The sequence below is a fragment of the Microcaecilia unicolor genome, chromosome 4 (assembly GCF_901765095.1).
Source record: "Microcaecilia unicolor chromosome 4, aMicUni1.1, whole genome shotgun sequence".
NCBI lineage: Eukaryota > Metazoa > Chordata > Amphibia > Gymnophiona > Siphonopidae > Microcaecilia > Microcaecilia unicolor.
In genome coordinates this window covers 190,180,690-190,203,319 of record NC_044034.1, presented here as the reverse complement: position 1 = coordinate 190,203,319, position 22,630 = coordinate 190,180,690, and the positions used below count along the sequence as shown (strand labels likewise).

The window sequence follows — 22,630 nt, the reverse complement described above, 5'->3', positions numbered from 1 at the left end:
ATACTGATTGCTGGTCCTGGGAACTGGCTCCTTCATTCACCCTCCCTCTTGTGGTCAGAGACGGTATATGGCCAGCTTGCCTATCCCCTGGGATCTCACTGCTAGGACTGGAAATGCATTCTGGGATATGTAGTTCATGGTTTTGCTGCTTCACTCTATAACTCGGGGATGTAGCCTTGTCACAATGTGTGCCAAAATCAAAGCAGATTCTATAACAGCACATAACTTAATTGGCTTAACAAGCTATGTAGCGTAGATAACAGCACTTAGCAAGCAATAATGAGCACTAATTGGCAATAATTAGAATTTACACGTACAACTCGCTAAGCGTATTCTGTAACACACTGCGCCTAACTTCTAACGGGCATAGACAAAAAGTGGCATGGTTATGGGTGGGGAAATGGGTGTATCACGGGTGTTCCAATTTTGCACTCATAGTTATAGAATATAGCCCTCTGGCCTAAACCTACATGCCGGGATTTATGCCATGCTTTCGTTAGTGTAAATGGAGGCACGTAGATTTGAGTGCTATGATTTCTGCCTAAGCGTATTCTGTATACTGCACCTAAATCTAGGCATGGATTATAGAATACTAGTAAAAAAGGCCCGTTTCTGATGCAAATGAAACGGGTGCTAGCAAGGTTTTCCTGGGAGTGTGTTTGCTTGAGAGAGTCGGTGTGAGAGTGACTGTGAGAGAGAGTGAATGTGCGAGTGTGTATGACAGAGAGAGAGTGTGTGTGTGAGACAGAGAATGTGTGTGAGTGCATATGTGAGACACAGTGACTGTGAGAGAGAGAGTGTGTTTCACACAGATACACTGTGTGTGAGAGAGAGTGTGTCTGAGAGAGAGTGAGAGAGTATATGTGCATTACACAGACTCTCTGTGAGTCAAATTCAAGGTGTGCCTTGGAGTGTGCATGTTTGAGAGTGTGTGTGTGTGTGTGAGTGAGTGTGTGTGTGAGAGAGAGAGAGAGACAGAGTGAATGTGCGAGTGTGTGTGTGACATAGAGTGAGACTGTCTGTTTGAGAATGAGAGTGTGTGTGTGAGAAAGAATGAGAGTGTGTGGCAGAGCCCCCCCCCCCCCTCCGTCTCCCAAATCTCTCTATCTCCTTTTGCCCTTGAAGTTCTCCCAATCTCTGTCCTCTATCATGTACCCTATGTTCCTCCAATTGTGTTTTAGTTTGTCTGTTTTGTTCCTTCTGATGCTCTTCCCTCATGGCAATTATTTTTTAATTGAACTCAGGAAGAGGAGGAACAACTACTAAAACTGGGGACTGGTTGCTTACTGTGTTTCCATGCTGCTGAGTTGTAGTCACTTGTGCTGAGTGGTTATGATGCTCATCGAAAGAAAGGCTGTCAGCTGTGCATCCGCTCCTCATCTCACCTTTGACGTCACTGCCCCTGGAGAAGAACCCCGGAGGAGCGCACTTCAGAAGTGAGAGGAGGAGCGGATGCACAGCTGACATCCGATGGCTGCCTGCGGTGCCCTGCTTCCTTTTTTAGTTTTGCAGCTTCTTTTTTTGTTTTTGTATGTGAATGAGGGAGGGGGGGGTGGAGCATCGGCAACGACCTGTTTGGGAGGGGGTGGAGGGTGGAGCAGTGTGTGTTGTGACCTCGGGGGGTGGGTGTAGGGGGGGAGCAGTACCAACATTGGGGGGGGGCTGGAGGGTGGTAGTGTTGGCAACTTGGGGGGCGACGTCAGAGGTGAGAGGAGGAGCGGATGCACAGCTGACATCCGATGGCTGCCTGTGGTGCCCTGCTTCCTTTTTTAGTTTTGCAGCTTCTTTTTTTGTTTTTGTATGTGACGGAGGGGGGGTGGAGCGTCGGCGACGACCTGTTTGGGGGTGGGTGGAGCAATGGGTGTTGCGACTCTGGGGAGGCGGTGGAGGGTGGAGCAGTGTGTGCTGTGACCTCGGGGGGTGGGTGGAGGGGGGAGCAGTGCCAACATGGGAGGGTGGAGGGTGGTAGTGTTGGCAACTTGGGGGCGATGTCAGAGGTGAGAGGAGGAGCGGATGCACAGGTGAAGGCTGATGGCTGCCTGCGGTGCCCCGGTTCCTTTTTTAGTTTTGCTGCTTCTTTTTTTGTTTTTGTATCTGACGGAGGGAGGGGGTGAGCGGCAGCGACGACCTGTTTGGGGGGGTGGAGCAGTGGGTGGTTTGACTGTGGGGAGGGGGTGGAGGGTGGAGCAGTGTGTGTTGTGACTTCGGGGGGTGGGTGGAGGGGGGAGCAGAGGGTGGTAGTGTTGGCAACTTGAGGGGGTGTAGGGGTGAGGAGTGGTGACTTTGGGGGGCGTGGGTGTGGGTGAGCGGCGTGTAGTGTTGTACATCGCTGTCTGCCCCACCCTCGCGTCAAATGTGATGACGTCGAGGGCGCAGCGATGCGATTGGTTCAGTGCCATTGCTCCGCCCTCTTCATCATCACATTGTGACGCGAGGGCGGGGCAAACACTCATGGGTGAATTTGGGTTTCACCACCATGCAGTTAGAACGTTGGGACTTATGGAGGCTTCATTAGAATGTTGGGGTTGTGAATTATGTCTGGATGGGGCATGGCTGAGGGCGGGTCCATGAATGAGAGTGAGTGGTGGTGCTCACAGCCTAGACTACCAACAGTACAGGGCTTCAGTGTTTCCCTGCCACAGGGTGAGCTTCAGAACGTTGGAGGTGAGAATTATTTATATAGATGCTTAGGCGGAAATGTTTTCCGCATGGATTTTTTAGGCACAATATATAGAATTCCCCCTGTGGGGCTTATTTTCAAAGCACTTAGAGTTACAAAGTTCCATAGGTTACTATGAAACTTTGTAAAACTATTTGTTTGAAAATATGCCCAGGTAACAACACAGAGAGGGGAGATTTGCTTTAACTTGTAGAATACAACAGCAATATGCAAGCGAATCTAATCGTATGCAGTGTGCAGAGAAAAAAATTTTTACAGAAGAGGGGAAAGACCTCAGAAAGGTGACAAACAGCAAGACTGCTGAATTTTTTGAAAAAGTCACCATGCTTTCTTCAATCATTGGTCTTAACACCCACCTCCTCCATTTGTGTGGAAATCTATTTTTTTTTAAACAAAAAGGTTTTTTGTAAGAGATATGCGTAATCCACTGTGCATGCCAAAATTGTAGAAACTTAATAGCAGCATCTTGAATGGGCCTCCCCGCCCAACAGACCCATTTCGCCGAGGGGCTTCTTTGGGGGTTAAGGACGCCAGACTGATGATCACTGCATCAGTCGATATAGTCGGTGAGTCCTACAAAAAAACAATCGTGAATCACAGACAATCAACAACGTTTCCCTGTCACATGACTAAGTTAGAACTGAAAAAAACAATTACCCACTCTATTCACATTGTCTGTCCAACTGTCAGCTCAATGCCCAGCTATTGCACAAAGCGCCGCAAAAGCCGGCATCTTTTATGCCCAGTCAACCCACACATACGTCAATGCGTAATCTTGATAGGTACAAGAAACAGCTGTTAAAAAGCAGCAAGCCAATCAACAGACCGGGTTCTCGGAAAGGGGCGTGGAGCCGTAGTCGGTAGACAGACTGAATTAGCCGAACAAATGGCAAATCAAAAATATAAAAAGCAAAACAAAACCAAAACAAACCCAATACAAACAAACCGATCACACAAACAGATGCCACCAAGGAAAAATAGGGGTCAGCCCAACCACACATATGTCCCACATGTACAGGGCTCGATCCACAAACTCCGATAGTGAATCACAAAAAAGGTCCCAGGGGAAACGTTGTGTGTACATTCGACCAATGTGTATAAAAAAACTTTTGTCCAGCAACAGAATATGTAAAAAAAAAACTAAGCAAATAAATCAAAAAAATACGGTCCAATCTATTTTGGTATTCAAGCCCAAAGGCTCTACAGACTGCAAACAGAATATCCACCGTGGTTCCAGCTGGAGCAAACGTCTGTCTACATTACCCCCATGTGTGCTTGGGAGCACCCGGTCAATCACCCTGACACTGAAGTCCTCCAGAGTGTGTGACAATGCTTGACAGTGAGAAACTAAAGGCGCTCCAACTCTTGAGTGGGCAATGCTATGTCTGTGTTCATTCATGCGAATGTTTAAGGGTCTAATGGTCTTGCCCACATATACTTTCAAACATGGGCATTGTAATACATAGACCGCATGTGATGATTTGCAGTCTGTGTGGAAAGTGGAACGATATTCTCTTCGGTAATTGGATTGGTAAACAAATCTTCTTGCATAGTAATGGCACAGGTCTTACAGTGACCACATCTGTAATGGCCAGTTTCAATCGGTGCTGTTGACTCCACCTGCTCAAAGGGCAATTCTGATGGACTAATAATCTCTTTAATGCTCTTGCCTCTAGAAAAAGCGACTAATAGTTCTTGGTCCTGGAATACTGGGACCTCAACACATCCCAATGTTGGTGCAGAATGTTGGCTAGTTGCTCACCACCCGCCATGTGTCTCATCACACAAACAGTTCTGTTGTCTTCATGCACATTCTGTTTAGGCATAAAGAGGAGGTCTCTGTTAATATAGCGGGCTCTCCGATATGCAGACCTTAGGACTTTAAACGGATACCCTCTGTCCAGCAATTCTCGAAAAAGAACCTGAGAGTGTGCTTTAAAGTCATCTAAGGAAGTACAGATGCGGCGGAACCTTAGAAATTGTGAAAAAAGCCGGCTCTGTCGTAGAGAACGGGGGTGGCAACTGCTGTAAGGTAATATGGTGTTACGGTCCATAGACTTCCTGAACACTTTGGTCACAAATGCTCCATCAATCTGGTGTATTTGAACATCTAAAAAATGAATATCCTCATAAGAGCACGACATCGTGAATTGAATAGCAGAATTGCAGGTGTTGAGCCACACCACAAAGGCTTCTAACTCCGCCACAGTCCCCGACCACAGTAGAAAGATGTCATCTATATAGCGGCGCCAGAAAGCCAGCTTTGACCAATAGGGAGAGTAGGGTAACCACCGGCGTTCAAAATCATCCATAAACAGATTTGCGATGGAAGGTGCAAAGGTGGCATCCATGGCTACTCCAGTGTATTGTAGAAAGAAAGAACCCAGAAACAGAAAAAAATTCTCCGTATGGGCTAAAATGGACAGCCATATCAGAAAGTCAGATGGGACCTCATAAGGCCTCAGTCGAGAGTCCAAGGCACACTGCACCACTGACAGAGCCTGGTCCTGGGGGGTGGATGTATACGGGGCCTTAATGTCCATGGTGGCCATCAAAAGACGTGTATCAGGAGGAGACGTGAAATCAGATATTAAACTCAAAAAATGAGTTGTATCTTTTATGTAGGTGTGGATCCTGTATACCGGAGGTTTCAAAAAGACGTCCACAAACGTCGCCAAAGGTTCCAATAGGGAACCCCGGGATGATAAAATAGGTCTGCCTTGGGGACTCCGAAGATCTTTATGCACTTTAGGAAGAGTATACAGGACAGGAGTGGGAGAATGCTCAAGATTTAAAAACTTGAATTCTTTAGATGTGAGGAAACCCAACTCCAACCCTTTTTGGGTAATGTCCTTGATGACTGACTGCAGGCGAGGAGTGGGGTCCATCAGTAACGGTTCGTATACTCCCACCCGTTGTAACTGGAATTGAATTTCTTGCATATAATCTGCTCTCCCCAGGGTAAGGTGAGTTCTAGCTGATCAAAATGTAGACAAAAAGATTTAGATCTGCTGTTTGTGCAACCAGAGCTGAAAGTTGTAAGAACACAACAAGAATGCTTATGGAGCTGCCAACTTTTCTATAGCTAAATGTGGGAACCTTGTGAATTTTGAATGGTTAAATGTAGGCATCCAGTAGGAGGGGGGAGTTTTTGAAAGCAGAGGGGTCAATATTAAAATGTATGGCCACCCCATATAAAGATGAACAAATGATTTGTGTCCATATCTTTATGCCCAATATTTTGTGGCCTAATCTGTTTAGATAAAATGACCGAGTATGCAGATCTAAAGTAAAATAAATTACTTTTCTACTTAAAGTTAGGATTGCTATTTGTGTGGACCACCTAAACAGTTACATTTGTCAAGCTAACAACTGAATATTGCCACTATACAGATTAGTTATAGCCTCACCCCCAGAATTCCCCTTTTTCATAAATATATAAGTTGTGAGAGACCCTAAGATGTCTATCCAAAATATATCACTTTATTTAATTTTATTTGTATTTAGCTCACATCTTTCCAGTAGCAGTTCAAGGTGATCAGGCAACCCTTAGGGGGAGGAATGCTGGCTTCAGCCCAACCCCTGGTAAGCCTTTCCTCAGCTGAGAGGTGCCCAGCTGTACCACCGGCTGTCTTTCAGGTGCTGTGGAGGACTTGCAGCTCATCTGCATATCTTTACAGCCTTCTCCGGGGTGACACCCAGGTCCACTCCGATCCACTCAGGGCTTCCACTCTAGGTGCCACGCGCCAAAGTTTCAGTGTGCTTGTCTGACATTGCTGTCTGGATGTCTCAACGCCACCTGAAATTAAACATGACCAAAACCGAGCTTCTCATTTCCCCTCAAACCCACCTCCCCACTCCCCCCATTTGCTATTTCTGTTGATGGCTCTCTCATTCTCCCTGTCTCCTCAGCTCGAAACCTTGGGGTCATCTTTGACTCTTCTCTCTCCTTCTCTGCTCATATCCAGCAGATCGCCAAGACCTGTCGTTTCTTTCTTTACAACATCTGTAAAATCCACCCCTTTCTTTCCGAGCACTCTACCAAAACCCTCATCCACACCCTTGTCACCTCTCGTTTAGACTACTGCAATCTGCTTCTTGCTGGCCTCCCATTTAGTCACCTCTCTCCTCTCTAATCGGTTCAAAATTCTGCTGCCCGTCTCGTCTTCCGCCAGGGTCGCTTTACTCAAACTACCCCTCTCCTCAAGTCGCTTCACTGGCTCCCTATCCATTTTCACATCCTGTTCAAACTTCTTCTACTAACCTATAAATGTATTCACTCTGCTGCTCCCCAGTATCTCTCCACACTCGTCCTTCCCTACACCCCTTCCCGTGCACTCCGCTCCATGGATAAATCCTTCTTATCTGTTCCCTTCTCCTCTACTGCCAACTCCAGATTTCGCGCCTTCTGTCTCGCTGCACCCTACGCCTGGAATAAACTTCCTGAGCCCCTACGTCTTGCCCCATCCTTGGCCACCTTTAAATCTAGACTGAAAGCGCACCTCTTTAACATTGCTTTTGACTCATAACCACTTGTAACCACTCGCCTCTACCTACCCTCCTCTCCTCCTTCCTGTACACATTAATTGATTTGATTTGCTTACTTTATTTTTTGTCTATTAGATTGTAAGCTCTTTGAGCAGGGACTGTCTTTCTTCTATGTTTGTGCAGCGCTGCATACGCCTTGTAGCGCTATAGAAATGCTAAATAGTAGCAGTAGTAGTAGTAGTAGAGTTGCATTTAGGTACAGTAGGAATTCCCTTGTCCTGAATGGACATAAAATCTAGGAGACCCTTTCACTAAAGGGCTTTAAGTTCTAATTTGCGGTTAATGTGTGAGAAGAGGTAATTTCCCTGTTTTTGCACAGTAATCACACATTAGCTATTTTTTGATGGTGCGTATCATAGGCCAAGAGTGGACATTCCTGTGTTATCTGGGTAGTTTGTTCTGATTAGCGCATGTTAACTTGATAATGCAGACTTAATATGGGAGCAGCTAGCACCTCCTAAATAGGTCTCATGCACAATATGAATATTAATGTGGGACCTGAAATTTTTTTTAAAAAGCTCTATTAAGCGCCATGTTCAATTTAAGCTTAGAGCATGGGAAAGTTCAGTGTTAGAATGCGTTAAGCCCCTAACCCCACCGTTTACTAAGGCACATTAGCGGCTGCAGCGCAGCAATGCCAACTCAGCCCATTCAAAGTGAATGGGCTTTGACAACATTAGCGCATTGCCAGCCGCTAGTGCAGCTTAGTAAACAAGGCGGTAAATTTGTACCTGACGCAATAGAGGGTTAAGTGAATTGCTGGACACCACAAGGAGTGTCAGTAAGATTTGAACCCTTATCTCTGGCTGCCAGTTTGCTACTCTAACCAGTAGAAATCCAATCACATAAGTGCTCCCAAAGTTTGCAAACTGAAGCCTTTGCAAATTGATGTTCAGGTAACCTACTTAGAGGTCATATTATTAAATGGTACAAAAAGGTATGATTGATGCCTCTGTCTCCTGGTGATAACAAGTGTGAAAGAAACATATACGCAGTGGCGTACCAAGGGCGGGGTGGCGGGTGCAGTCCACCCCAAGTACACACGGCAGGAGGGATACAGGAAGCAGCTGCGCGGTTATCGACTCCACTGGTTCCCTGCTCCCTCTGCTGTTACTTCATGTTGTGGGGCAGAGGGAGCAGGGAACCAGCGGAGCCGGCAGCCGCTCCCAGCAGGTAGGAAGGAGGGGGAAGGGCTTGGAGGTGATGCGCCGGGGGGGGGGGGACAACGCTGCGCCAGGGGAATGTCATGCTGCACCTGGGGGGTGTCATGCTGCACCCGGGGGGGGGGACGATGCTGCACCTGGGGGGGGTGCAGCGACGATCCGCCCCGGGTGGCAGCCAACCAAGGAACACCTCTGCATATATGGTTCCTCTAAAAACAATGAATAGTTTGCTTTCTGCTAATCATAATTTATTAATTTTTATTTTTCTATCTGCAGATTGGAATTTGTGGCAGAACTGGCAGTGGAAAATCATCTTTCTCGTTAGCATTTTTTAGAATGGTTGATACTTTTCAAGGTGTGTTTGTATTATTTTTAACTAAGCAGCCCTTTTACTAAGCCATGTAAGTGATTATGCAACTCAACATGCAGCAATTCTGAGTTACTACCTGGCTACCATGTGGCCCATGCAGTAATTTCAGTTTTTTACGCGCAGGCGATAATCGGGTGGTAATCGGCATTTTATGTGTATAGACCATTACCACCCAGTTACCGCGTGAGACCTTATTGCTAGGTCAATGGCTGACAGTAAGATCTCAGACCCAAAATGGATGCATGGTAATTTTCATTTTACCACATGTCCATTTTCAGCAAAAATTTTAAAAAGGCATGTTTTACAGGTGCGCTGAAAAATGATTCTGCACACGCCCAAAAACACATCTACACTACTGCAGGCCATTTTTCAGTGCGCCTTAGTAAAAGGGCCCCTAAATGTTTTTCTTTCAGCCAAAAAATCTTTGTATGAGTAAAACTAATTGGAGTCTTTCCTTTATTATATGTGTGCAATACTCATATTGTAATCAATGTGGCAAAAACTATTGCACTCTACATTTCTTCCACTAGCCTCATTACATCAATGGACATCTTGAGGGGGAATTTTATGAAATCATGTTTGCACCTCTATGGTCACATACGCACATTTGTGGCCTCGTATAAAATTATGACTGGCATATAAGTGCACACAATTACATGATAGTACATACTTTGCTGATAGGCATCTACAGGGGTGGAGTTTGCAAATATGGGTATAAATTATTTTTTAAATGTTACTCTGTGTAGGTACTTGAATAATGCACCAGCTTGAGAGCAGTTTACATCTGCAAGGTAGACACAATTTCTGCCATATATGCTAGTCTTTTATAAAGATATGTGGAAGGGTATTTTTGATATGTCTAAATCCAATTTTGGACATTTTGAGGAAAATATTTTAAAAATTCAGTAGCAAACATGACCATTTTCATCCAGAAAAACATCCAACTTTTTGTTTCAAAAATTACTGTTTGCTAGATATTTTTGTGCTTAGTGCATCTATCTTTTGGACCATTTTCAAAATAAAAAAATCCAAGGGAAAATGAGCAAAAACAAGCCATTGGGATGTATGGGTGGGGTCAGCATTCTTAGTAGACTGGCCATACAGACATTCCAGCACAGCAATGGAGCACTGTAGGAGACACTGCAATGGACTTTACATAAAAGGTTCCAGGTACACATCTCACCACTACCCCCTTATATTGTATAGGGAGCTCTCCAAAATCCACCAAAAATCTAATGTACTCAACTGTGCACCATTACAGTAGACCTTATACCTGCAGGTGTCACTTATATGTGAGTATAGTAGGCTTTTGGTGGATTTTGGAGGGCTCAAACAAGTGGCATAGCCAGACTGCCAATTTTGGGTGGGCCTGAACCCAAAGTGGGTGGGCACAAAATTTTCTCTCTACCCCCCTCCCCCAGCAAAATTTAGTCACACTTTTCAGTGAGCTTTCAGAGGCCAAAACCTCCTGCCTCAGGTCAGTATAATGCTGTTACGGTATCCTCTCCTGACCTAAGGAAGGAAGTATTGGTCTCTGAAACTTTATTAACACAGGTACCATATTACTTTATCCTAAATTAAAAATAAAATTATTTTCTTTACCTTTGTTGTATGGCCATTTAATTTTTCTCATTGTGTTGCTCCCAGACTCTAGATTCTGCTTTTCTTCGCCTTTCTCTTGCCAGGGTTTCCTGTCCATTCATCACCTATGGCTTTTCATCTTTTCCTCACCCTTGTTCGCCACATGCCCCTTCCTCTTATTCTCCAGTCTTTCCCTACTCTGTCCTCTCCCTCTTTCCATCCAGCAGCTCCCCTCTTTCTCTCCCCATCCTTCCAGTGTCTCCCCTCTTTCTTTTGCATCCAGCGTCTCCTTTTTCTCCCTACCCTTCCATCCAGTGTCTTCCCTCTTTCTCTCCTTATCCTTCCACTCATCTACTCTCTCTCCTGATCCTTCCATCTAGTGTCTCTATCTCCCCTCTCCTTCTATCCAGTGTCTATCTCTCTACCCTTTTCTGTTCAGTCTCCTCCCTCTCTCCACATCCTTCTAGTTTCTCCCCTTTCTCTCTGCATCCTTTCATTCATCTCCCCTCTTTCTCTCCCTATCCTCCCATGTCCAGCAGCTCTCTTTCCTCTAGTCCCTTCTTCCTCTTCCTTCCTTGTCCAGCAGCTCTCCAGCCCCTTCCTCCTCTCCCTCCCATGTCCAGCAGCTCTCTCCCTTCCCTCTAGTCCCTTCTTCCTCTTCCTCCCTTGTCCAGCAGCTCTCCAGTCCCTTCTTCCTCTCCCTCCCATGTCCAGTAGCTCTCTCCCTTCCCGCCAGTCCCTCCCATGTCCCAGCAGCTCTCCCTTCCCGTCAGTCCCTTCTTCCTCTCCCTCCCATGTCCCAGCAGCTTCTCCCTTCCCTCCAGTCCCTTCTTCCTCTCCCTCCCATGTCCCAGCAGCTTCTCCCTTCCCTCCAGTCCCTTCTTCCTCTCCCTCCCATGTCCCAGCACCCTACACCCTACGAATTGCGTAAAAAAAACGTCTTAAAATGGGTTTTGAAAATAACGATTTTGGATGTTTTGGCAAACAAACATCCATCTGCAGCTTTATGCCACTTTTTGGATATTTTTTTGTTTTGAAAATGAGCCCCACGGAGGGGAATAATCGAACGTCGCCGGCGAAATAGGTCACCGGCGATCTATTTTGGCGGCGGCGCAACAGCTGGCCGGAACCATATTTTCAAAAAAGATGGCCGGCCATCTTTTTTTTTGATAATACGGTGTGGGCCGGCGAAATGCCTTGGATTTCGCCGGGTTTGAGATCGCCACTTTTGTTTTTCCACAATAATGGAAAAAACTGCCGGCGATCTCAAACCCGGCGAAATCCAAGGCATTTGGCCGTGGGAGGAGCCAGCATTTGTAGTGCAATGGTCCCCCTCACATGCTAGGACACCAACCGGGCACCCTAGGGGGCACTTCAAACATCTTTTATAAACAACCAAATTAGCTTCCAGGTGCATAGCACCCTTCCCTTGTGTGCTGAGTCCCCCAACTCCCCCCCAAAACCCACTGCCCACAAGTGTGCACCATTACCCTAGCCCTAAGGGCTGAAGGGGGGCACCTACATGTGGGTACAGTGGGTTTTGGGGGGTTTGGGAGGGCTCAACATTACCCACCACAAGTGGAACAGGTAGGGGGGATGGGCCTGGCTCTGCCTTTCTGCAGTCCACTGCAACCAACAACAACTGTTCCAGAGACCTGCATACTGCTGTCTGGGTGCTGGGTATGACATTTGAGGCTGGCATACAGGCTGGCAAAAAAGGTTTGTATTTTAATAATTTTAGTGAGGGAGGGGGTTGGCGACCACTGGGGGAGTAAGGGGAGGTCATCCCCCATTCCCTCCGGTGGTCATCTGGTCAGTTGGGGCACCTTTTTGAGGCTTGGTCGTGAAAATAAAAGGACCAAGTAAACCCAGCGAAATACTGCTTATCGCCGGGTTTTATTTTTCTATTATCCGCGAAAGCCGGCCATCTGGTAGCCACACCCAAGCCTGCCCATGTCCCGCCTTTGCTTCGCCGCCAACACGCCCCTTTGAACTTTCGCCGGCGAGGCGAAGGGAAAGCGGCGAAGCTATCACAAATGTAGCTTTCGAATATATGCTTTTCGCCGCTTTTGCGAAATCGCCGGCCATATCCCGATTTGTGTCGGGAAATAGCCGGCGATTACTTTCGATTATAAGCTGGATAGTCACCTATGTAGGCACTTACTTGCCATCTTCAACCAGGTGCCCTGTTATGAAATTACCCTTCTTGTGTTTACCATGTTTCTAGAAAAAAAGAGAGATAGGTAGCCCCCACAGAAAGGTAGATGAAACTAGATAAACAGGGGTGAGTATCATGACAAATACAAACACTTATCCAAATAAAGTCATAAAACCATAAAACACTAATGCATGTGTAAAACCTTAATTACCATAACAGTGTATAGTAATATTGTATAACTTGTATAACCATACAATATCTTCTAAAACTCTATCAACTAGATCCAAACATGGCCAAAGGCCGAATTAGACCCAGATATTTATTTATTTTAAAATTTATATACCACCTTACAGCCTAGGTGGTTTCCAAAATTACATACGTAATAAAAACAAGACACAAAAAATACAAAATCTAATTATTACCCATTAGATTAAATCAAATAGACAGTATGGTAATCACTACTCAATAGAATGCTGCCACAAAAAGCTGTGTTTTATTTCAATTCTGGGCTTAATATCTGGATCATGTACAGCTGCCAGCAGTTATCTGGGTATCAGCCGATATTCAGACCTGTGCCCAAATAGCTAAATAGATAAATTTACCCGGTTAATGGTCTGAAAACTGACACTAACCAGGTAAGTCGTTGCTCCATCCTGACTCCATCCATGGACCACCTGGCACTGACATTAACCAGATAGTACTGCAATGGTCACAGCTGATATTCAGCAGTGCTGTCTAGATAAGTTCCATTGAATATCAGCAACAGAGCAGGCCAAGGCAGGAGCCTTTCCTACTCGGTTAAATCATTTTGAATATCTACTCCCATAGATCTAGTATTACACAGATGTTAGCTGTGTGCCATAGTGAATACTCTAACTGTGATTTTAATACCATTTTTATCAGGCAGGATTATTATTGATGGCATAGACATCGCCAAACTTCCCTTGCAGACTCTGAGATCTCGACTTTCAATCATTCTGCAAGATCCAGTCCTCTTCAGTGGCACAATCCGGTAAGAATTAAAAGGTGAACATTGCTAATTTTTGTGCAAACAAATGTAGTGGCAGTAAACAAGCCATTTGACAAGGGTTTAAACCTCTTCCTAATCTAATTATACCTTGCCCTTTTAGTCCCATAGGACCACTCAGAGCAGTTTACAATCAATGGAAATACAATTTCATAAATTCAAATTAAAAACGTACAGTCCATTAATAATTCAATTCATATATAGTTCTAAGAATTCATACGTAATTCATTAATTCATGAATGCATGTACAATTTATATAGAGAAAAAAATCAATTTATAAATATACATGGAGGGGCATTTTCGATATGACATCTAAATCCAATTGTGGATCTTTTCCAAAAAAAACATCGAAAAATCCAGTAGCAAACATGACCATTTTCAAACAAAAAAAAAATCCAACTTTTTCTTTCAAAAATGGCCATTTGCTAGACATTTTTGTGCTCAGAGCATCTATTTTAAAGGACCATATAAAAAAAAAAGCGTTGAAGGGAAAAATGCACAAAAACAAACCATTGGGATATGTGGAGGGGCATAATCGAACGCGAACGCCCATCTCCATGGGCGTCTATGTCCAAAAACGGGTACGTGAAGAAGCGGGACAGACCGTATTTTCGAAAAAAAATGGGCGTCCATCTTTTGTTTCGAAAATACGGTTTGGACGGACCAAATGCCATGAATTTGGTCCATTCTGAGCTGGGCGGGGGTTTTTTTTTTTTTGCAATAATGGAAAATAAAAACATCCAGCTCAGAAGCATCCTAATCCAAGCCATTTGGTCATGGGAGGGACAAATGTGCAACACTGCCATAGCTCTTAGGGGTGAAGGGGGCAACTACATGTGGGTACAGTGGGTTTCAGAGGCCTCCCATTTACCACCACAAGTGTTACAGGTGGGGGGGGGGATGGGCCTGGGTCTGTCTGCCTGAAGTGCACTGCAGTACCCACTAAAAGTGCTCCAGGGACAGGACTTGTTGCTGCTGTATAACCTTGGCATACCAGTTGACACCTGAAGACTAATCTCGCTGAAAACGTCCTTTATTTGAATAAGCGCGTTTACTCACAGTTAACTGCAGATCAGAGGTTGTGCCCCACTGGCAACGAGACTCACTGGTACTGAGATTAGCAGTAGGTCCGAGCTGGCAGAATGGTGCACAATGCCCTCTTTCAGCAACATTCAAGGTAAGAACTAAGTGGTATAACGTGGCTAACACATGAACAGGATCTGAAACTGGCTTACAAAAATGGCCACTACCTCATGGACTACCGGAAACAAAACAGGGCCCACTCTGACCCAGTAAGCAGAGGGAAAAGCACCATGAAAGTATAGCCTACCAACTACCAACATTGTGAGCATTTAACACAAGCTAGTGGAATCACGAAGCTCAATACCCTACACCCACCACAATGCATTGCTGATGTGACTCTGCAGTGCCCTTAACAGAAAAGGTGTCACACTCACCCGAGACCCACATCAGAACCAGGGAAAGGCTGTCAGAGATAGAACACATTCTGCTGTCATGGAGGTGGGTACGGAATTTGAGGCTGGCATACAGACTGGCAAAAAAAGTTTGTAAAGTGGGGGGTTTTTCGGTGGGAAGGGGTTAGTGACCACTGGGGGAGTCAGGGCAGGTGATCCCCGATTCCCTCCAGTGGTCATCTGGTCAGTTGGGGCACTTTTTTGGGACTTGTTCGTGAAAAAAAAGGGTCCAAAAAAAGTGACCCAAAATCGCGGTAAAAACGCCTTTTTTTCGATTATCAGCTAAAGACGCCCATCTCTCCTCAGCAGATAACCACGCCCCAGTCCCGCCTTCACCATGCCTCCGACACGCCCCCGTCAACTTTATTCATTCCTGCGACGGAGTGCAGTTGAAGACGCCCAAAATCGGCTTTCGATTATACCAATTTGGGCGCCCGCAAGAGAAAGACGTCCATCTCCCGATTTAGGTCGGATATGGGCGGTTTTCTCTTTCGATTATAAGGTGGACGGGGGGCAGCATTCTTAGTAGACTGGCCACACAGACATCCCAGCAGAGCAGTGGGGCAACTTCACATAAAAGGTCCTAGGTACACATCTCACAGTTATCCTCTTATTTTTTATGATGAGCCCTCCAAAACCCACCAAAAACCTATTGTACCCAACTGTACAACACTATAATAGCCCTTATGCATGCAGGTGTCACCTATATGTAGGTACAGTAGGTATTTAGGGGCAGATATTTAGCCGGCAGCAAGCAGCATGGTTAAAGGCCACTGCCGACACTGAACCCGGAAATTCAATGTTGCGTCGTGTCTATCAATTGGCATTGAATTTCCATGTTCATTTTAGCCGCCAGTCCTTGATGGCAGCAGTTGCCTTTTCTTTCCAGTTGTGCCTTATTGTTGATGTTAGATTTGGACTTTATTCAACAACATCCTCACTCTTGAAAACACATACAACAGAGAACTTGTGACCCCTGAAGGAGACGACTCTCTGCTGAAACACGGCCCTGTGTCAGGTCTTTATAACTGGTTTCATACTTGATTTGCTAGAAGCAGTGGCCTACCGGGGGGGGGGGGCGGTGGGGGCGGTCCGCCCCGGGTGCACGCCGCTGGGGGGTGCCGTGGTGCGCGCCTGGCTCCGAATTCGCTATCTTCGCTCGTTCGCTGCAGCTCCCTCTGCCCCGGAACAGGTTACTTCCTGTTCCAGGGCAGAGGGAGCTGCAGCGAACGAGCGAAGTTAGCGAACTTTTCGGAGCCAACAGGTGCACGCCACGGCACCCCACCCCCCCCCAGCGGCGTGCACCCGAGGGGGTGTCATTTCGCCGGGGGGGAGGTGTCATTTCGCCGGGGGGGGGGGGCACATCGGCGATCCGCCCCGGGTGCCATGCAGGCTAGGAACACCACTGACTGGAAGTTCCTTGACCCACCCCTACTTTGGTTTTTTGATTTACATTATTGTTCAACTGATGATTTAGCAGATTACTTTGAACAGAAAATACAACATTTTAGACAATTTCTAGATGACGAATTAAGGAAGCTGCCAGAGCCTAAGTAATAAGATAGATTTTGTATAATGATGGCCTAGGGTCTAATAGTAATAATAATATCTTTGAAGTGCAGAAAATTAAATTTTTTCCTGTACTGGAAGCATTTCCATTGTCAGCAATGAAGCAGTTAAAGATTTAGAGGGCTTATTGTCCAGTCTGGGACCCAGTGGTTCATCTCGAGATGTGATCACTGGCAGAATAATTGAAGATTTTAAGGATCTTTTGCTACCTCATCTTTCCTGTCTAGCAAATGCTTTTTTATATGAAGGCACTGATTATTTTGATCTGAAAGAATGGAACTGTCAAAATGTGAAGGTCCTAGTGCTTTTAGACAGAGAAAGTAGTTGCTATACAACTAATTAATTGATAGAAGATAATCAACTTTATTCACCCAAATATTTGGCGTTTTGAAGAGGCTATAATGTTGAGACTGTCCTATTGTATTTAATGTATAATTCTCATATACTTACCCCTCAGGATGTTCCCCTCACGTAAGAAGTGAGCTAAGTCACTTTTTGCCTTTTATTCTGCTCTTAGTCACAGCTTGATGATACAGGTTGCCCTGATTGGTCTACTGAGAGTGCCCTTTGGCTTAATCAGTGCTTAGGACTGCATCATCTACAATTGTCTCCCTACACATATTTCAATCTTGGAGCTACCATTCTGACTTGGGAGCTCCTGAATGCTAGTCGTCATTTGCTGATCTTTAGTATCTGAACTTTACCTGCATTCTGCATGTGAACTTGCCCTGACCTTAACCTGTTTCCTGTTTCTACCTGTTGTTATGTTTTGTTCCTCTTCTGCAAGACTTCCCTGTTGCTTCTGTCCATAGTATTCCTTTGTCCTGGTCCATCTCCTGCCTCCTTCCATCTAGTCTGCCTCTGTGGGGAACACCTTGGGCTTGTCCTGTCAGCCTCCAAATACTAGAGGGCTGAAGCTGAAGGGAAAGGGGCTGTTACGAAAATGGAGATGTAGGATCAAGGTTCCTGTTGTTATTTGTGGTGTTTGATCTGATTGTAAAAAAAACTAAACAATACAAAAAAAGGAAGAACAGTTTTCCTATGGTTAAAACAATGTAAAAAGAAAGTAGAGACGACCAAAAAGGCCTCAAGGAGAAGCCTGGTCCTAAAAAAAAATGGGTAAAAATCTTTCTCCACTGAATAGAAGTTCAAAAAATGTTATTGTGTATCCTATTAGTGCAGAAGGTTAAAATCAAGATAACTGTGTGCAGCAATTATACTTGGGCTACATATTCAACAAATAAAATCAAAAACTCAAAAAAAAAAAAAAAAAACATACGTATGTACACCAAATATTCCAGTGCCATATATCCAACAGATGAAATCAAGGACTTGACAAGGGACCATGTTTCAGCAAAATTGTGTACGTCAGGAATCACACAGTCTTGAGGATTACTCTGTTTCTTTGCAGAGACAGCACCACAGCTGAATGTGTTCTTATGCTTGTGATGATTTTCTCCTATTGATGCTGTTTTGTTACAAAACATCAGATGGTTTGATCTGGCTGTGATAGTGATCTTTACCGAAGTATAATTATGGGAGTAGATTGTGTAATTATTTTATAATATTTGTCAGCAGCTTTTGGCACAATTGATCATGGTCTTTGCTCCCTTGACTCCAGGCCTGTGGGATCATGTTACATCATGTTCAATGGGGAGATGAATTTTCCCAAGTCATGAGCATTGGTATCAAGAGTCCCACAAGGATCAATGTTATCCTCATTTCTGTTTTAAGCTATATATTCAACCTCTCCCTCCAAGTTTTGAAGTGGCTGGAATGAAATACATGATGTATGTAGATGATATTCAGGTTTATTGTGAACTTGATAAGGATCTCTTGGAGAGCATTAAGAAAATCAATATGAGGCCTGTTCTGTACAGGGGGACCTATTTATGTCTATATATTTGGAGGGGCAACACAAAGCAGAGACGGCAGAGACGTGACCACGAGTCGAGATGACAGGATCTTTAGTCACTGACCCAACACGGTCATGCATTGGCACAATGCCTGCGTCAAGGGTCCTATAAAATAATAATTATAATAAACATATTTTATTTTATAGGACCCCTGATGCAGGTATTGTCCTGAAACATGGCTGTGCCGGGTCAGTCAATAAAGATCCTGTTATTTAGACTCATGGTCATGCCATCTCCACTTTGTGTTGCCCCTGTGGATTTCTGTGAAGGTCTTTTCTTTTCTATATATTTTGAGCCTATTCTATAAAGGAAAGTAGGCACCCATGGAGTATAAGTGATCTAAATGCATTTCTCATTATTAATCATGAATTGTATTTAATTTCAGGTTTAATTTGGACCCAGAAAATAAGTGTACAGACAGTATGCTTTGGGAAGCTTTGGAAATAGCACAACTGAAACATGTGGTTAAAGCACTGCTAGGTGGTCTAGGTAATAGTGCTCTCTTCACTGTGAATGTGCCTGCCACATTCACTTTATTTTACATTTAACATGTCTTTGCGTTATATTAATTTGGAAAGCTTGACTTCAAACAATTGCTCTGGGTCATCCTAGTCAGACTGCACAGTCATAAATGCTGTCAGACATCCCGGGAAAAGACATTCAAAGGAGCATGCAGCTATCACATTTCTGAACATACTCAAAGGACCTCAGTTCTGCCAAATTTCAGAGCCATCATGGTAGCAAAGAACTTCGTGATTTTTTCACAAGGCTTCTTAGACCTTGTGCTAACCCTGGACTTGTTGCATTACTTGCTTTAGGACATTTGCTTGTTTGCATAATGTTTTTTTATCCAGTTCTGAATTTTACAGGCTAGAAAGCCTTATGTCCCTGCTCACTGACATGATTCAGATGTTCAGCTTCCTCACAGCAGATGTGCATCTTAATGGGTTGATTCTTGCCTGATGTGTCCTTGTAGCAGGAGCCTTATGTTTATCATTTTACATGCCTCTTGGGATTACACAGGAACTGAATAAGCTTGGGAAAAGGCCTGGCCAATCTTTTTTATTTTCCATTTGCACTCTCCTTACCATGTTCACATAGTCTGAAGTTTGTGAGGGCACACTAGGAAACCAAAATTATAGCTATTGGCATCAGCTGTGAAAAAGGCCTGAGAAATACGTTACTGCATCCCGCTAATAGATAAATGCTATTCCCATCTTACTGCTATTTAAATGATCTAGATATAAAATATGGTGCTGTGTAAGTAAAGGATGGTTTGCAGGTTTAAATTAGAAGTATTCTAATCAGTGAAATAGTTTTGTATAGCCACCCAGATCCCCATTTTAAGGGAATAGTGCAAACTTTGGGACCCTTTTAATAAGCTGCATGAAAAGGTGGTCTGTGCTATGACTAGCATGTGGGTTTCCCAAGGCAAGAAGCTGCCTGAGGCAGGGCTGAGATGCTGCACCCCCCCAAGCTAACTTCTGAAATTTCCCCCCTTCCTTCCTCCACCCTGTTCCCTGATTTTACCTTTTTTCTTCATTTTCCAAAAGCCAGCAGTGGCAGCAATTCCTATATTCTACCCTGCCGCCGGCACTAGCCTCTTCTCTACTGTGCCCACCTCTGAGGAAACAGGAAGTTACATCAGAGAGGTGGGCTGCAGTAAAAGGAAGAGGTGGGTACCGGTGACAGGGCAGTGTATGGGAATCACTGCCACCGCCGGCTTATAAAAAATGTAAAAAGAAGGTAAAATCAGGGAATGGAGGAAGGAAGGGAGGAGGAAGGAAGGGGGAGATGTCACTCCTGAAAGAGTGCCACCTGAGGCCCCCACCTCGGGTGGCCTAATGGTCAACTGCCACCTGTGCTGAGCAACTTTTAGTGCAGCTGTAAAATGGCCAATTTTTCATTTCCTAAATTAATGACCATGAAGGGCTCATGCACTAACCATGCACTAATTGGTAGGCATGTGGCAATGTGCCTGTGCTAATCATTTAGCACTGGGCACACCTACTCTACGCCTACAAACACGCCCCCAGCACTAAAAAATAAAAAGTATTCTTTAGCACATGAGAAGCGTATGCAAATGCCAACACTACTGCAGGACACCTGAGCGCACTCTGAAGCAGTACATTATCCCACAAGGTAAGCACACGTTAGTGCTTACCACTGCTTAGTAAAAGGGCCTCTATAAATGTTAAATTAAATTAAAGCTACTATGTATGGGAAAATTTAACATTTTTCAAAAATCTAAGGAATTGATCACAGCTCAACATGACATCCTCTTATCAGTTATAGGTGTTTACCCTGTAAACCTCTGACACTGGCAGCTGCCACAATTTAGACACAGCTGCATTGCACAGATTGATATTATTAAAGATATAAATTGATTTTTTCCAGTCTTATATGCAAATTAACTCCAGCAGACTGCCATGCATAGTACACAACTACTAACCCATTTTGTATTTCATTATTGGTTGTTATCAGGTCTAGGGAAGGACCATTTATGCACAGCCCCATTATTTATATATATAAAGTGATAATATGTCAGGAGAGTGAAATGGTGATCAAAAACAGATTTAAGAAGTTCTACAATCAATGAAATGGTGAGAGAAATCTGAATGTATACCCTAAATAAGCTTAGAAAACCCAATTTTACAAAGCTTGAGATTTATACGGGTAAATCTGCCCTAAATGCATATGACAAAGGGGTGTGGTATAGGTGGGACTAGCACGACACCAAAATCTATAGGTGTATTCCCCATTCCAGAAGGGCATCTGTGATTAAAGTCAGGATGTACCGTTACTCCTGGATATGTTTAGGTTTTAGAAAAGTGCGTCTTATGTGAGGAGGAGATTATGCAACATTGTAGGAAGGATATAGTTAATGACCCAAGTTATGTAATTTGTTGAAACACTTTGCAAATATATCAGAAAACAAGATTGCAGGTAGGGGGTTATTTAATCGGTTGGTGAAATTTCCCCATGAATATTCCACTGGTTAATAAAATAGATACAAAATGCTTTAAAATTGGAGAGGTTATTAATTATTTGTGTAGTTATTCTTAAATTGAATATACTATCTTTCCAAAAGGCTTGAAACAGATACATTAAACAAAATTACATAATTAAACATAAAATACAATGATTGCAACAAGCATGAAATCATAAAAAAAAATCCACAATAAAATCAAATCAAATGTAACCAAATTCTGGAGCTTTTATCTGAACTGTACTTGACATATTGCTACGTAATGTAAAATTGAAATAAACCTACATAAGCTACTGAAAGAGCTTAAATGCATAGCAGTGCTACTGTAAGTAATAAAGACAGCATGTGAGCAGCATTAAAGCAATACCCAGAAGAGTATGAATGTCATGTGATCCAATAATGTGACCTTTGCATGTATTTTTATACCTAATTGTTTCTCAGAATATCACCTGAGATGCTGACCCAGTTTTTTCTTGTTTTTTTTTAAGATGCCCTGGTCACTGAAGGTGGTGAAAACTTCAGCCTGGGGCAGAGGCAACTCTTTTGCTTAGCAAGAGCCTTTGTGCGGAAGAGCAGCATCCTGATCATGGATGAAGCCACAGCATCTATAGACATGGCCACAGTGAGTGCCAGGGCTATTCACTGCAGGAAAGAAAGCAGATCAAACTTGTATATTGAGAAAAACTTCTTTTATTGAAGATAAAATATCACATAAAAAGCCTGACATGGCAATGTTTCGCCCTGAAAAGGGCTGCATGAGGGGATACAATGGGGAGTAAAAGATTCACACAAACCCTTCTAGAGACCTGCACAGGAACGGGCTCCACAGGGATCCCATGGGAATCCCCTTCAGGTCGGTGGGAGTTCCACAGGGACGGAAGTAGGGTTGTGGGGTTCCTGTGGGGACAGGCATATCTTTGATCCTGCTGCTTCTAGTGCCCAGCATACTGCTGATGAACTCCGGTGCCAAGATCCTTCACAAATCGCAACTTCGACATCCAACTCTAAAACAAGAAAATGGAAGTGCACGCATGTGGGCATGCTTACAAGAACACACTTGATTGGTCCGGTGTGCGACCCCACCAATCAGATGGGGCTCTACCACTCTAGTAATGGATGAGTAATGTTGCTGAGGGAGTGCAGCAGGCACCAGC

At 44.3% G+C, this 22,630-nt stretch overlaps 1 protein-coding gene across 1 annotated transcript in view; it reads left to right on the top strand.

The window, feature by feature from the left end:
- The window catches only part of ABCC8 (ATP binding cassette subfamily C member 8), an 803,652-nt gene that overhangs the window by 766,044 nt on the left and 14,978 nt on the right, over nt 1–22,630 (top strand). The window contains 4 exon segments of the mRNA XM_030201075.1: nt 8,668–8,746; nt 13,404–13,512; nt 18,873–18,976; nt 21,965–22,098. Of these exon segments, the coding sequence (XP_030056935.1) occupies nt 8,668–8,746; nt 13,404–13,512; nt 18,873–18,976; nt 21,965–22,098 (426 nt within the window).